General features: G+C 45.6%; 1 protein-coding gene across 1 annotated transcript in view; it reads left to right on the forward strand.

The window, feature by feature from the left end:
* The window catches only part of ASIC2 (acid sensing ion channel subunit 2), a 786,273-nt gene that overhangs the window by 752,618 nt on the left and 16,641 nt on the right, over positions 1-17,014 (forward strand). Inside the window, exons 4-7 of the mRNA XM_060256113.1 lie at positions 2,045-2,195; positions 5,700-5,756; positions 8,313-8,466; positions 10,037-10,128. Coding sequence (XP_060112096.1) covers positions 2,045-2,195; positions 5,700-5,756; positions 8,313-8,466; positions 10,037-10,128 — 454 coding nt within the window. The remainder of the gene's footprint in view (positions 1-2,044; positions 2,196-5,699; positions 5,757-8,312; positions 8,467-10,036; positions 10,129-17,014) is intronic.

Here is a 17,014-nt window from a genome sequence, read left to right on the forward strand (position 1 = left end):
CTGTCATCGGGAAATTCTTGATTCTTCTACCGATGTGTGTCCCCAAGACCACGCCTTTTGAGCTGGTGCTGCCTCCACTTTCAGATGTCGAGGGGGTCTCATGACAGCCCTTGGCACAGGCCTTCTTTCTCGGCCAGTCTGGCCACTTAAAAGTTGGGGCGAAGTCACTCTTTTATTCACAGCGTTCAAATTAAGTTAGGGACGTTGTATCTGCATTTGGGAATCCTCGTTTCAGAATCCCAATTTGTGCAAAAGGTTACTTCGGCGCCAGCCTACAGTACTTTTTTGTTCTTTTCGGGAGGGTGGGGAGTAATTTTAAAATTCAGGAGACAGCTAAATACAATAGCACGTTGGGTATAATTTGCCTGGACATTTCAGAATACTTTTATTCAGAGTGCATCCATATATCTACTGTCATCTTCTTCCTTCTTCATTTCAGTAGATTTTTCTCCCCCGATGCATAATAAACTCTTAGTTTGCTGCACCTTCCAAATAAGGAGGTTATTAGCCCCTAAAAAGTTTTACTAGCCATCTGCTCACATGTGGTTATTCGTTTGAAAGTCTTAAAAAGACAAAAACAAGAAAGCGTTGATTCTCTTCCTGAATTTGCAAAGACTTCCTGGCGTGGTGCTTTGGGGTAATTCTTGCTCTCCATGGGGGATCAAATGAATGCAAACCCTGCTTATAAAGTTTCTATATTTAAAAAGGGTCAAAAAAGCGGGAGTGCAAAGAGTTAAAGCCTCTCTCTCCCTGCCCTGCATGATTCCCAGGCAGACTCCGGCTGCATTTTGTAATCTGCGTGTTGAACAAGGCAGCGAACTTCCGTCTGAGCTCAAGGCTGTAGTTTTAAGCATATTTACCAAGCAGCAGTTCCCACTGAACCTAATGGGACCTCCCTCCTAGCAGAATGTTTAGGATCAGACTGGGATTGTTGAAAGGACTGTGCCAGCAATATTAAGCTGGAATCAAGGTGGCCAGTGGGGGGGGGGGGGGGGGGAGTGTACACGGGCCTCATTTTAGACAGGAGCTCACAGGAGCAGGGCTCTGGAACCTCTGAATTTTATTGTGCTCCTTCTTAACCACCCACCCCTCTGCCAAATACTTGCTTCTGGGCACTGCTGTTCATACCCCCTGTGAGAATTTTACTGAAATCTAAGATCTGACAACCTTTCTAATATTTTCCCCTACAAAAAAATGGGAAAATAACCAAAGCAGACGGACGGAAATCTTCCTCATGGCACTGTGGCCACATAGGAGAAAGTAATTTAAAAACTACGATGGGTGTAAGGCTTTATTATGACAATTATGATTCAAGAAGCATTTTAAGATAGATGCTGAGCTGATATAATTTAGTACACCTTTCGGAGATGCCAGGGGTGTGTGACATATGGAAAGGAGTTGTGTGAATGAGTGCACAAAATGCACGTACGTTCTCAGGTTTTCTATTTCAGGGATGAATTTCATAGGGAGGGGGGAATGCCTTCTTGACATATGCTGATCATGCTCCCTTTCCAGTTTGGTGGAGAGCCAGTTTGGTGTAGTGGAGAGCCAGTTTGGTGTAGTGGTTAAGTGTGTGGACTCTTATCTGGGAGAACCGGGTTTGATTCCCCACTCCTCCACTTGCACCTGCTAGAATGGCTGTGGGTCAGCCACAACTCTGGCAGAGGTTGTCCTTGAAAAGACAGCTGCTGTGAGAGCCCTCTCAGCCCCACCCACCTCACAGCGTGTCTGTTGTGGGGGAGGAAGGGAAAGGAGATTGTGAGCCGCTCTGAGACTCTTCGGAGTGGAGGGCGGGATATAAATCCAATATCTTCATCTACCTCACAGGGTGTCTGTTGTGGGGGAGGAAGGGAAAGGAGATGGTGAGCCGCTCTGAGACTCTTCGGAGTGGAGGGTGGGATATAAATCCAATATCTTCATCTACCTCACAGGGTGTCTGTTGTGGGGGAGGAAGATAAAGGAGATTGTGAGCCGCTCTGAGACTCTTCAGAGTGGAGGGCGGGATATAAATCCAATATCATCTTCTTCTTCTTTCCCCCCGCAGCTGACATACCTTCCGCCTCCATGGGGCGAGTGCCGCTCCTCGGATTACGGCCTGGACTTCTTTCCCATCTACAGCGTCACCGCCTGCAGGATTGACTGCGAAACCCGCTATGTGGTAGAAAACTGCAACTGCCGGATGGTTCACATGCCAGGTACGTCTTCGGAGATGAGCTGCGAGAAGCTCTGCTGGTATCCGAGTCGACTTGTGCCAAGTCCGGGGCAGGCCCTGAGAGCGAGGCAAAAACTGGATCTGGCCAGGTAGGGACAAAGCCAAGTCAAGTTTGTGGCAAGGATTCAGTAGAGCTGACCTAGCGAACATATGAACACAGATATGTGAACATGTGAAGTTGCAGGGGCAGACTGGCCAGGGTGTCAGCTTGCCCAATGGCAAGTGTGCCCCTTTAAACAATATGTTAAAAATGAAATATAATAGAAGTTCTGATATTGTTACTGTAAAGCAACTGAAATTTACTTTGCATTACTATTTTATTGAAACAAAGTCGGAGTCCAGTAGCACCTTTAAGACCAACGAATTTTTATTCCGAACGTAAGCTTTCATGTGTGCATGCACACTTCTTCAGATGCGGAATGAGGTACGGTGAGCAGAGCTATGTGTAACTGGTGGGCAGCGGTTTAGAAGCAAAGTGGTTCTTACTTGAATGTTAACTGGGAGGCTGAATCACAGCCTATGATTTATTTCACAAAATTTTTAATTGTACCTTAAGCATTTTTTGAAAATGTTATTTATTATTTAAAAATGGATAGTTTTATAGCTGTGGCCCCCTTTGTCTCCTGGCAATCAATATTTTTAGACCCAGTCTGCCACTGTGAAGCTGGCTTGTACTGAATCAGACCCTCGGTCCATCAAAGTCAGTATTTTCTACTCAGACCGGCAGCGGCTCTCCAGGGTCTCAAACTGAGGTTTTTCATGCCTATTTGCCTGAACCCTTTTTAGTTGGAGATGCCAGGGACTGAACCTGGGACTTTCTGCTTACCAAGCAGATGCTCTACCACTGAGCCTCTGAGCCCACAAACTCTCTTTTTGTTCTGACCAGAGATGAACTCTAATTTGTACCTTTTTTATGTATCCCCAGAGAGCACTGAGATCTAGTTCCCAAAATCTCTTAAAAATCCCTGGACCAAGGGAGGCCAAACTGAAAACAACACGGGAGCAGGCCTTCTCAATAATGGCTCCCCATTGGTGGAATCAACTACCAGAGGAGATACGGGCCCTGCGGGACTATAATCAGTTCCACAGGGCCTGTAAAACTGTCCTTTTTCAAATGGCCTATAAGATGGAATCCTGAAGTGACACCTAGCCATCTTGATATATACATATATACTGCGTTGTACTGTAGCACCTTTAACTGTTGTGGTTTTAATTAATTTATTTAAATGTATTTTATTGTATTTTATTATAATGTATTTATCATAATCATGGTACATTCCATGTCTTGTGAGCCGCCCTGAGCCTGCCTTGGCGGGGAGGGTGAGATATAAATAAAAGTTTATTATTATTATTAAAACAATTTTTATTATTCTGCAATATATTGTAATAATATTCATCATCTGTGATTAAAAAGGTTAATATAAATACATTACATTTTTTCCTCCTCCCTCCCTTTTCATGACCCCCGCCGGTGTATTTTACTTAAATTGCTAAAAATAAAAGGTAATTTTATCAATTAAAGAATCTTCATTTTTTAAAAAAACCTTAAAACAGCAAGAAAGAAAAGGAAAAAAAACATATAAAATAGTTATAATCCATCTTCATTCTTATATTTTAGTCCTTGTCAAAAGAAAAAGTTGAAGAAAAAAATAAAAGAATTGTTCACTTAATCTCGTTTTATAATTTTAGTCCATTATTCCACAAAAATTCAACTATTGTCAAAAATCACCAAGTGTCCTTTTACCTTCCATTGCTTTTCAACATATTTTTGAAATTTCTCCCACTCAATTTTAAACTTCTCTAAATCATATTCTTTTAAGATTCTTGTAAGCTTGTCCATTTCACTCCAATGCATAACTTTTAGAATCCAGTCCCACTTTTCTGGTATTTTATCTTGCTTCCACATCTGCGCATTTGTAATTTGTACCTTTTTTAGATCCGAGTGGGCAGCCGTGTTGGTCTGAAGCAGTAGAACAAAGTAGAAGTCAAGTGCACCTTTAAGACCAACAAAGTTTTATTCAGAACGTAAGCTTTTGTGTGCTCCACGCAGACGAAGTTTGATGAACTTCGTCAGTCTTAAAGGTGCCCTTGACTCCTACTTTGTTGTACTTTTTTTGTTCATGAGTCAGGCGGTAGACTTTTCTGAGCTTGCTGAGTTGTTACAGTAACAGGCTTCTTTCGTGGTGGTGTGGGTGGTTACATTATCATTCCCCTATAACTGGAATTGGGAGGCGGCAGCCCCCCTCTGCATCCCACATTAAAGTCGTTCTAGCTTGACTTTCGTCAATAAATGCTGAACTGGCCTTTTAAATGCTCCAGCGGATCCAAAGGTTGTAACTCGCCACGGCTCTGGCTTAGCAGCTTTTTTAAGGCTATGGTGCGCAGCTTCCAGGACAAGTTAGCTTCTTGTCCTCATCACTGTCTGAAATAACTGACCGTAGCTGGGAGGCTGTTGTAGTGCTCTAAACACCCTCTGCACAGATAACTCATGTATTAAGTGCAATGCCTATTTTCACTACCCAGGAAAATTGTATTGGATTCCAGCCACCTCTATTTACTGAGAGCGAACAATGCAAACTACTGAAGTCCAAAGCATGAATTACTACAAATAAACTGTACCTTCTTACATTCATTCGTTCGGCTCATGCACAGCCTTTCATGTATTACCATTTTTCACACACGCAACTCAGTCTAACAAATGACTACAAATGTGTAAATGAGACAGCACTCCTATCCTTTCCTACCAGTAACTTTATCTGGTCCCTACGCCTGGTGTGCTGGTGGTATTTTAAGAAATATTTCTAAGCAATTGAACTGTTCATAAACATTCTGTAGTGGCTTAGTAAATAAGCCAATCAGCGTAAACATTCTGTAGTGGCTTAGTAAATAAGCCAATCAGCATACCAAAGCTAGAGATGCGGGGGGGGGGGGGGGGCGAGGGGGATATCCCTGGTGGTGACTGTGAATTGCTTTCTTCTCTCCCACCCTTCGCCAATCCCTGCAAAGTTCTAGATGGCAACAGCAACGTTAGGTTAGGAGCTGGCAATTGGCAATGGGATATTGAGTAGGGTCAGGGCTTTTTTTTGAGCAGTAACGCACAGGAATGCAGTTCCAGCTGGCTTGGTGTCAGGGGGTGTGGCTTAATGTGCAAATGCGTTCCTGCTGGGCTTTTTCTACAAAAAGCCCTGCCAGTAGCTATAAAGGTTTCAGATCTTGTATTGAACACAGAACAGGTGCGATGGCATTTTTCTTTTTCAGTTTTGTGTGTGCGTGTGTTTGTGTGTATTGGGGGAGCCATTGGCAAATCATGTTTTTGTACAAATCGATGCATTTTACATGGAGGGGAGGGTATTTTCCTTTTCCTTTTGTCTGGCTGTGTGTGTGTGTTGGAGGACCAAATGGCAAATCATGTTTTTGTACAAATCACTACATTCTTTGCAAAGCTGGCATAAAAATAGGCCATGTGTATTTTCCTCTTTTTATTCAGGGGATGCTCCATTCTGCACGCCAGAGCAGTATAAAGAATGTGCGGAGCCTGCCTTAGGTGAGTTGTGAAGGACACAGGATTTTCTCGTCAGTGACGTCTGCTTCTCTGGGTTTCGTGAGCAGCTGCATCATCTGTGTTTTCAGAAATTAAGCACTGGTGCCTGGGATGGCTAAAAGAATGTGGAATGGGAGGATGACGGGGAGGGGTAAAAGAATGTGGAATGGGAGGATGACGGGGAGGGGTAAAATCGTCACACACGTTCTTTCAGCATGCATTTGTTTGCAGAATTCCAGATGCATTCCCTCTTTCCTAACATGTACATTTCTGGATGCCGTTGGATTTAGGGGTGGGGAAAGTTAAAGGGTTTAGGTTTGGGAGGAGGTTGTGATCAAGCCACAGTTGACTTACGGCGACCCTGTGTGTTATATATGTGATCTGGAATGTGTATATCGTATGGGGTTCTTGCCTGGCTCATTGGAGCCTGGAGAACTGAGCTTGGGGACTTGGGAACAATAGGCGGCAGGATCCAAATCCCTGCTGCCCTGCTCCAATCACGACCCCGCTGCTGGTTTGAATGGTCCAATAGCATGCTAGCACGGCAACCTTGAGTGTATGTATATTTGGCCCTGTTGGCCCAGTCTTCAGTCTTAGAGTGCAGCCCTATAATATGTTGTGCTAATAAAAGAGCTATGCTCACTACCACCTCGCCTCTTCCTTGCATTGAACTCACTATATTATACTGTGGTTTCCCATTGCCAGCCTCTGCATCATGACCCTTGTTGGTCTCCCTTCCAAATACTGGCCATGGTTGACCCTGCTTAGCTTTCTAGATTTGGCAAGATGGGGTAGCCTCCTGATTAGGATAAGCCAGGGGTATGCAAAAAAAAATTGTATTTTGGGGGTTCTGGTGTACTGAACCCAAAAAACATCAGTATTTCCCAGTATTCCCAAATCCCAATATCAGTATGACATTCAGATTTGAGAAATATTTGGGACTGCCAAATACTTTTAGCTCCATTATACCCTGTGGGGACCATTATAGTCAATGGTCCCCATAGGCTATAATGGAGAATCGAGCTGATGTATCCGGGGCTCTGGGAGGGCTGTTTTTTAAGGTAGAAATTTGCAGTATGGCTGCTAGCACCTCTTATCAACCCTCCCCCTCCGAGTTTGAAAAAGATTGGACCAGGGGGCCAGTTCTACAAACCTCAGAAGAAGGTGCACCTATCCTCCATTGTTTTCAATAGAGAGGGGGGCGGGCATTTATAGGGAATGTGGTCCCTTTAACTTCCTTTTGCAAGCTGCACCACAAGTGAGCTGTGAAGAGCAAGTTCACCTGGAAGGTGTTTAAAAGGAAGGCAATCCTTTTAAACACCTTCTCCAAGCGGTGAGTGAGCACAGAGCTGCAAAAGAGGATCAGCTATGGTGTCTTGGAGCTGTCAGCACCAGCTGCCCCAGACGATCCTGGGCTGGTTCCTCTTGCAGCTCAGTTTAAACCAAGGAGCAAGAGCAGTTAGACAGCTCCAAACAAGGTGATGCCTTAGCTGGGGCTAGCTTGCTGTATAGCTGATACACCCGAATAAAAGCTGAAAAAAACCCAGGCTTAGATATACTGGTAACCAAATACAGATCTCTGATCTGAATTCATCTTAAATTATTATTTAAGGTATTTTCCAGGTGTTGTTTTCAGTTCAGTTTATGCCGAACACACACCCCTAGTTAAAGCTGCTGTTTCACAATTCGCCACCCGAACTGCAGATTGAAAAGTATCATTCGGTAAAATTTCAAAAGCAAGGTCTGGGACAGCTTTGTCATTTGAGAAATGTTGTGAAATTTCAGATTTGTGTGACATTGCATTTTGGCTGGATTGCCAGAAGGGTTGGGATTTGGATAGAGATTAAATTCAGTATAAGCACCAGGATCTAGGTCAGGGGTGGCCAATCTGTGGCTCTTTCACACATATCGTGCGGCTCTCAAAGCCCCCACTACCCTGTTAGTTGGCTTGGAGAAGGCATTTCTCTCTTCAAATCACTTCTCCAAGCCAAGCCAGCTGGTGGCTTGGAGAAAGCATTTAAAGTTAAAGTTGCTTTCTTTCCACCTCTCCCTCCCCACCATCTATTTGCCTGCCTGTCTCCCTCCCTTGCTTCTTCCTTCCTTACAGCTCTCAAACATCTGAAATTTATTCTGTGTGGTTCTTACGTTGTGCAAGTCTGGCCACCGCTGATCTAAGTGATCAAAGTTCAGGTCTTACCTCAGTCCTGGAATGACTGGCCTGGATCCCAACACTCTCTTCATCAAAAGTTGATGCCTTCCAATCTAGCCTAAGGACCCTTCATCTGACCTAAGCTGGTCTTCCATTGGAGGAGGTCTCCTTGGGTGAGAAGAAGGCATCAGACTTTCCAGAATAATAAATGGTCAGGTACAGAATTCTGTTTATCCTCAGCTTCAGCCATCTCAAAAGTGCCAGTCTGCAGCTCAAAAACCTGTGACGTGGCTGTTCTTTAGAGACAGAGATGGGCTTTTGATCTGATCCAACATAGCCACCCTCCCTGTCCACGTGCATCATCGGGTGATTCTCCCAGTTACTCACCTGGTTCCTACTTCATTTTTTAGGCCTTCTTGGTGAAAAGGACAGCAGTTATTGTGTGTGCCAAACACCGTGCAATCTGACCCGCTACAACAAGGAGCTCTCCATGGTCAAGATCCCCAGCAAGACTTCAGCCAAGTACCTCGAGAAAAAGTTCAACAAGTCCGAAAAATACATCTCGTAAGAGTCATTGATTTATTTGCTGTCATAGAATCATAGAGTTGGAAGCGACCTCCAGGGTCATCTAGTCCAACCCCCTGCACAATGCAGGAAATTCACAAATACCGCCCCCTAAATTCACATAGAATCGTAGTTGGAAGGGACCTCCAGGGTCATCTACTCCAACCCCGTGCACAATGCAGGAAATTCACAAATACCGCCCCCTAAATTCACATAGAATCATAGAGTTGGAAGGGACCTCCAGGGTCATCTAGTCCAACCCCCTGCACAATGCAGGAAATTCACAAATACCGCCCCCTAAATTCACATAGAATCGTAGTTGGAAGGGACCTCCAGGGTCATCTAGTCCAACCCCCTGCACAATGCAGGAAATTCACAAATACCGCCCCCTAAATTCACATAGAATCGTAGTTGGAAGGGACCTCCAGGGTCATCTAGTCCAACCCCCTGCACAATGCAGGAAATTCACAAATACCGCCCCCTAAATTTACATAGAATCATAGAGTTGGAAGGAACCTCCAGGGTCAAGTCACAGCCGACTTACGGCAACCCTGTTGGGTTTTCAAGGCAAGAGACATTCAGAGGTGGTTCACCATTTCCAGCCTATCTCTTCAAGAGCCAGTTTGGTGTAGGGGTTAAGTGCGCAGACTCTGATCTGGGAGAACCGAGTTTGATTCTCCGCTCCTTCTCAGGCAGCCAGCTGGGTGACCTTGGACCAGTCACAGTTCTCTTGGAGCTCTCAGCCCCTCCTACCTCAGAGTATCTGTTGTGGGGAGAGGAAGGGAAGGAGATTGTAAGCCCCTCTGAAACTCTGAGTGAAGCGTGGGGTATAAATCCAGTCTCTTCTTCATCTTCTTAATGACCCTGGAATTCCTTGATAGTCATCCATCCAAATACTGACTGGGGCTGACCCTTCATGAGAGCCAGTTTGGTGTAGTGGTTAAGTGTGCAGACTCTTTATCTGGGAGAACCGGGTTTGATTCCCCACTCCTCCACTTGCACCTGCTGGAATGGCCTTGGGTCAGCCATACCTCTTGTAGGAGTTGTCCCTGAAAGGGCAGCTGCTGTGAGAGCCCTCTCCAGCCCCACCCACCTCACAGGGTGTCTGTTGTGGGGGAGGAAGGGAAAGGAGATTGTGAGCCACTCTGAGACTCTTCGGAGTGGAGGGTGGGATATAAATCCAATTTCTTCATCTACCTCACAGGGTGTCTGTTGTGGGGGAAGAAGATATAGGAGATTGTAAGCCGCTCTGAGTCTTTGATTCAGAGAGAAGGACGGGGTATAAATCTGCCCCCACTTCACAGGGTGTCTGTTGTGGGGGGAGAAGATATAGGAGATTGTAAGCCGCTCTGAGTCTTTGATTCAGAGAGAAGGGCAGGGTATAAATCTGCAGTCATCTTCTTCTTCTCCTGGATAGGCGTAAGACTTCTCTCAAGCTGCACACTGGGTATACGAGATCTCTAAGCTCTTGACAGAAAATATGCAACAGCAGCAGGAAACACCCCTATTTTAATGGATGCAACTCCTTGCTCCTGACTTCTTCCTGACTTCCTTTCTTTCTTCTCGATAGGGAGAATATCCTCGTGCTGGACATATTCTTTGAAGCCCTCAACTATGAGACCATTGAGCAGAAGAAAGCGTATGAGGTGGCAGCTTTACTTGGTGAGTAGCAAGGGGGAAAAAAGGACATGTGCATCTCTGTGTATAAATTGGACAATGTGGGTGGAGAATGGAGATAGTAATGGATTGAAACTTGAGGACTGGATCTGGTTTCAGTAAAAGGGGAGTCAGGAGGTGGTGTGGGACAGAGGTCCCCAACCTTTTTGAGCTTGTGGGCACCTTTGGAATTCTGACACTGGATTGGTGCGGGGGGGCACAACCACAAAAAGGCTGCCACATGAGGCAGAGTCAGCCACAAAATCTCAGGGAGTGAGCGCATGAATATCTCGAGGGGTGGAATTCTAGCAGGAGCTCCTTTGCATATTAGGCCACACACCCCTGATGTAGCCAATCCTCCAAGAGCTCACAAGGCTCCTTTTTGTAAGCTCTTGGAGAATTGGCTACATCAGAGGGGTGTGGCCTAATAGGCAAAGAAGCGCCTGCTAGTATTCCACCCCTGAAAATCTCTAATAATAACTCTTCATATCAGGCAGAAACTCTGTGCTCTTTTAAAACAAACATAAACACCTTCTTGTATACATACAGCTTATCTTATTTATTCATTGCTTGCTTGCGTCTTTGCTTGTTTGATTTTTTTTTATCCTGCCCTGCAGGGCTCAGGGCAGGTTACAACAAAAATAAAACAATCAGTTAAAACATTATCCAGTATTAAAACTGTAGTAACAGTTAAGAGTACACCAGACTGCAGTATGGCCTAATTGGGGAGTGCTCCCCAAAATTTCTGCATGTAGATGCTCCCACGTTGGACCAGTTTCTGGGCAGTGGGCAAAAGTGGTCAATGTACCAGATAGCCCTGACTTGGATAGCCCAGGCAAGCCAAACCTGATCACGGAAGCTAAGTAGGGTCGACTCTGGCAGGTACTTGAAATGCCAGCAGTCTGGAGGACAGGGGCAGGTTTTATTTCAGTCACCTCTCAGAATATCCTCCAGGCTGCCAGAAGGGGTCAGAGGTTGACACGACTTCCAGGTGCACACACACACATACACATGTACATAAAATACAAAAATACCCCCCCCAAAAGTCAATACACCTTATGGAAACAGCAAGGTAGAGCAGAGAAGGGGAGGCTGGTGTAATTTAGACACCTGCTACCTCGTACAAAGGCCTAGTGAAACATCTCTGAGTTACAGGCCCTGTAGAACTGAAGCCAATCCCGCAGGGCCCTGATCTCATACGGGGGAGTGTTCCATCAAGCCGGGGCCAGAGCTGAAAAGGCTCTGGCTCTGTTCGAGGCTAGACAGGGATCTCCGGCAGCTCTTTTGGGCCAAGTTCACCAGCAGCTGTTGTCTTTTCCCGTCACACAGTGAAAACCCTCATGCTGTGCTGATAGCTGCGGCCGAAGGAACTTTTTGGAAATTTGCACTGCCGTTCTGGTCTTCGACGGCCAGTTAGAAACCTTGCTGGACAAAAAGTGACCCACTTTCTAAAACCACTTAATGGGGTGCCAGGAAAGGTGTCAGCGGGCACCATGGTTCCCCTGAGTACTGTGTTGGAGATCCCTGATGTGCGACATAGAAAGCAAGGCAAGGGCCAAAAGACAGTCGAAATTCTGTAGCCAGCAGTAAGACTGGAGTTTGGTGTGGTGGTTAAGTGTGCGGACTCTTATCTGGGAGAACCGGGTTTGATTCCCCACTCCTCCACTTGCACCTGCTGGAATGGCCTTGGGTCAGCCATAGCTCTCATAGACCTTCTTCCCCTGTAGTGGTTAAGTGTGCGGACCCTTATCTGGGAGAACCGGGTTTGATTCCCCACTCCTCCACTTGCAGCTGCTGGAATGGCCTTGGGTCAGCCATAGCTCTCATAGACCTTCTTCCCCTGTAGTGGTTAAGTGTGCGGACTCTTATCTGGGAGAACCGGGTTTGATTCCCCACTCCTCCACTTGCAGCTGCTGGAATGGCCTTGGGTTAGCCATAGGTCTCATAGACCTTCTTCCCCTGTAGTGGTTAAGTGTGCGGACTCTTACCTGGGAGAACTGGGTTTGATTCCCCACTCCTCCACTTGCAGCTGCTGGAATGGCCTTGGGTTAGCCATAACTATCACAGGAGTTGTCCTTGAAAGGGCAGCTGCTGTGAGAGCCCTCTCAGTCCCATCCACCTCATTATTTTATGTTATGGGGGGAGAAGACATAGGAGATTGTAAGCTGCTCTGAGTCTCCGAGTCAGAGAGAAGGACAGCGTATAAATCTACAGTCTTCTTCTTCCTTGTTGCTGATCAGATTCAACTCTGAAGTTGTTCTAGAAGTCACCTGCCCTTCGCTGGTCTGTTGCTAAGCAGCTTCATTTTGTGATTTTTTTGAAGTTGCTTTCTTTGATCAGAGTTGGGTGACAGCCTACAGTCTGAATCCCCATCTGACAGCTCCAAAGCCACAACTGAAGGCGTGCTGTGGGTTCAGGTCCTGACTCTGGGCCTCAATACTGCCAAACAACACTGCCACCAGATCAGTCCTCTGGGACCATGGAGTGGCATAAGTTGTATTCTCCCCCACCCCACCCCAAATCTGCAGGCTGTATTCATACTTTTGTCCAGGGCTTTTTTTGTAGCAGGAACTCCTTTGCATATTAGGCTACACCCCGCTGATGTAGCCAATCCTCCACGAGCTTACAGGGCTCTTAGTACAGGGCCTACTGGAAGCTCCTGGAGGATTGGCTGCATCAGGGGGTGTAGCCTAATATGCAAAGGAGTTCCTGCTTCAAAAAAAAGCCCTGCTTTTGTCCCTCTGCAGCAAGAATTAAATGTTGCATACGTTTGGCATAAGGGCAGGGTTCACTTTTTCTTTCGAACTCCCAGTTTTGAATTTCCACACATTTTATAGGTATTCATTAAAAATATTTACATACTGCTTGTGAGAAGACAGTAAACATTCCCGGTGTTTTCCATACATACTCTTGGTAAAAGAAGAACCAAGGATTAAACTTTTGCATCAGGGGATTGACAAAAATCATTCGTTTTAGGGCTAACCAGCATATTTTATTTCATGTTATTTATATAAATAAAATATGTTATATCCCCCAGACTATTTATATCCCTCTTTTTTCCCAATCAGCAGGACTTAAAGCAGCTGACATCTTGATAGCTAGCAAAAATCTCTCTTCACGAAAACGCAATAAAAATAACAAAATTAGAGCAAGCCATTTAACCCCTTCGTAATAACTGACCTGCGCTTAAAAACCATTGAAAACACTCTGGGAAAACCCTGCCTTAACAGAAACTCCCGAAATCTCTGCAGGGTTTAGACAGTAAGACACAGTGAACTGTGCCAAGGCCTTTCTAAACTGTTTCAGCCATAATGCATTTTCTAAACACTAAAAAAGATGCTTCTGTTTTCAAGATTTGAGTTTGAGGGATACTTCAAAAAAAAATCTTAAATCCTAATAGGCCATAACCAATGTTCCCTCTAAGCTGCAGAGTCTTATGAGCAAAAATTCCACTTTGTGAGCTGCTGGCATTAAAATTGTGCGCTACTGCATAAATGATTGTGCTCTGGGGCTATTTTTCCTGAGCTAAGTCAAAAATATGCTAGCCGGAGGCTAAAAGTCTGTGAGCTGGCTCACGCTAACTCCGTTTAGAGGGAACACTGGCCATAGCATTGAGGATCGATTCAGTGAAGTCATTAATAATATACTTCTTCATTTAATGAACATACAGCATCCATAATTGGGGATTCTTTTTAAATTAAAGATGAGGAACTATTAATATACATTTAGGAGAATTTGCATTGGAACTTCTCCTGCCAAATATTAATTTCAGTTCTGCAGCGAATCAGCAGTCGGCGGGGGGGCGGCGGCTTTTCCTCCTGTTTCCACCCCACCCCGTCTTCAAGGCTTTAGCTTCCCATCCATCGCCCTGAAAGCGGCTCCTCTCGAATCTTCTTGTCAATGTCATTCTCCAGACCTTTCTGTTGCCTGGATGAAAGGAAGACAAGTTTAATTTCTGTTTGTTTGTCCCGGGGCTGTTGAAAAGCTACGTTTAAGCATCCACTCTGTTGCCATGGGGATACAAACCTGTCCTTTCCAAGCAGGGAGGTTTGTGCAGAGAGTCTCTGTGATACTTAAAGGCAGGGGAAGGAGAAAGATTCCTCCAATATGTTCATAACTTCCTTCAAGCTTCGCTGGTCGTGAAAGCACATAAAACTTAATCAGATCCAGGCCTGTAGCACCTCATGGGGCCCAGAGGGCCCAGCCTCCTTGTGGATTTTATGGGCCCCCTCCCCCTCAGGACCCCTAACCCTGAATAGGAAGTTCTTGGGTGGGTGGGAGGAGAGGCCCCTAGATTGCACAGGGCAGCTAGAGTCCTTTCAGGGTGGGGAGGGAGGAGGGCAGCTGGGATGTGTCTCCGCCAACCAGTGTGTACAAGCCGTGCGCATTCCCTGCTGCTCCCGGTTGGGGAAGGGCACAGGAAAGCAGGGAAATGGGGAGGGAGCGCACAGATACAAATCAGCCTTCTTTTGAACTTCAGAACTGGAAGTTGATCACTGCAGGCTGAGCTCCAAGAAAGGTAGAAGGGGACTCGGCGCTTACGTGCAATTCAAATCACAGCTTCTTGCTCTCACCCGCGTGTCCCCCTCTCACAACCCCCCTGTGGTCCCCTTCCCCTGTGACTCTTAGCTACGGGACTGATCAGATCCTTTGTCTGTCAAAGTTGGTATTGTCTACTTAGAATGGCAGCAGCTCTCCAGGGTCTCAGGCTGAGGTCTTTCACATAGAATCGTAGAGTTGGAAGGGACCTCTAGTCCAACCCCCTGCACAATGCAAGAAACTCACAAACACCTCCTCCTAAATTCACAGGATTTGCATTGCTGTCAGATGGCCATCTAGCCTCTGTTTAAAAACCTCCAAGGAAGGAGAGCCCACCACCTCCCGAGAAAGCACGTTCCACCGAGGAATCGCTCTAACGGTCAGGAGCTTGAAATGAATAGCAGAGATGAACTTGGCTGGTGATGATGAATGAAGTGAATTGCCTGTAGGAAAGAGAAACCAGATTTGCACAGCCGTGATAAGTGATGAGGCAGCTTATCGCTTTAAGATAATTTAATTCACGGGCGATGCAAAATTGGGAGAAACTGCAAACGCTTCGGAGGTTGGACAGAAGTTCTCAATGAACCAGAGAGGTTTGCAGATCAATAAAATGAAGGCTACATTCTAGGCTCGTATCCTCAGGACTATCGTGTTGAATTAGTAGGACTCACTTCTGAGTAAGCGTGCTCAGCAATAGGCTGAAAATTTCGCAAGAACAAATGTTTCATGTGGGTAGGACTTTTTTTGTAGCAGGAACTCCTTTGCATATTAGGCCACACCTCCCTGGTGTAGCCAATCCTTAGCACAGGGCTCTTAGCACAGGGACTACTGTAAACTCCAGGAGATTGGCTACATCAGGGGTGTGTGGCCTAATATGCAAAAGAGTTCCTGCTATAAAAGAAAGCCCAACATGTGGGAAAGAAGAGCCAAATTGTAGCATGGTGGCTTAGATTGCCGTGAGAAGAGATATGAGCAGGGGTGGAATTCTAGCAGGAGCTCCTTTGCATATTAGGCCACACCCACGTGATATAGCCAATCCTCCAAGAACTTACAAAAAAGAGCCCTGTAAGCTCTTGGGAGGATTGGCTACACCAGAGGTGTGTGGCCTGATATGCAATGGAGCTCCTGCTAGAATTCCACCCCTGGATATGAGACTTCAGTGAAGGAGCTAAAACTGCGTTTATGCAGCAAAAAGACCTATTGCCGTTTTAGGTTGTATAAGACATGAGTCATTGGAAAAGACAATAATGGCTGGGAAAAGTCAAAGGCAGCAAGAAAAGAGGAAGCCCAACCTGAGATGGGTTGACTGAACCAAAGTAGCCACAGCCCGCAGTTTGCAAGGCCTGAACGAGGCCATCAATGACAGGCTGTTTTGAAGAACATCAATGCATCGGGTCAGGCCTTGGATTCAGCAGGAGCTCGTAGGAGCACAGCTCCTGAACCTTTCTGAGAGTTCCACCTCCTCTTTCCCACCTTGTCCATTGAATAACAATCTCTGGATGAGCTCCACCACCTATTTTTCTACAAAACGACCCCTGCATAGGGTCACCATAAGTCAGAAGTGACTTGGATTTAAACTGTACAGAGAGGGTAGGTTTGAATTCCTCAGTTTTCCAGGTATTACCAGCTGCTTAGGTAGACAACGGAATCTCATTCTGCCAGGGTTTTGTAAAAACTGGGAGGCTTGATCTAAAATCAAGGCAATTTAAATCAATGATTCCAGCCACTGGAGGAAAATAAAAAGGTCAGAATTGCATTCCGGTTTATATAAGAAAACTTAGACTCATTCTGAATAAAAGGGCATATCAGTCTGTTTTTCTATCATCTTTTAAACACATTGATTTAAAACCAAATAGCCTTTAAGTGACCTCTGAGGGTACAGAAATAAATTTCAGGAATATATAACGTACTACTTTTTTTTTTTTTACTATTTTTTAGAAAGTTATATACAACCCAGGGATTATTTTTAGACAACTCTGATGACCTAAATAGAGTCTCTTCTGCAGCCAAGGCAGGTTGATGGAGACAGGAACTGGCTGGATTCAACAGTAGAAGGTGCACCTTTGCAGATTCCTGGGTACTTTAGCCTTCCCTTGTCCTGGAAATGGTCCTCCCTTGCTCTGTTCCTGTCCCCTCCAAAGTAAAGCATTTAAGCTAAAGGCAAGGACTGAAAATGGCTACTGAACAGGCTGGGAGAGAGCAGGGCCGGATTAAACACTGTGGAAGCCCCTAGGCAGTCGAAATCTTGGGGGCCCCCTCGCAAATTATCTCTGAGTTGGAGCACCCGTCCCACTGCCATGCCCCCTGCTGCAGCCGGCAGGCACCAGTGGTTAAAAAGGCATTCCCCCATTTT

This window comes from Heteronotia binoei, chromosome 15 (genome assembly GCF_032191835.1).
Source record: "Heteronotia binoei isolate CCM8104 ecotype False Entrance Well chromosome 15, APGP_CSIRO_Hbin_v1, whole genome shotgun sequence".
Taxonomy (NCBI): Eukaryota; Metazoa; Chordata; class Lepidosauria; order Squamata; family Gekkonidae; genus Heteronotia; species Heteronotia binoei.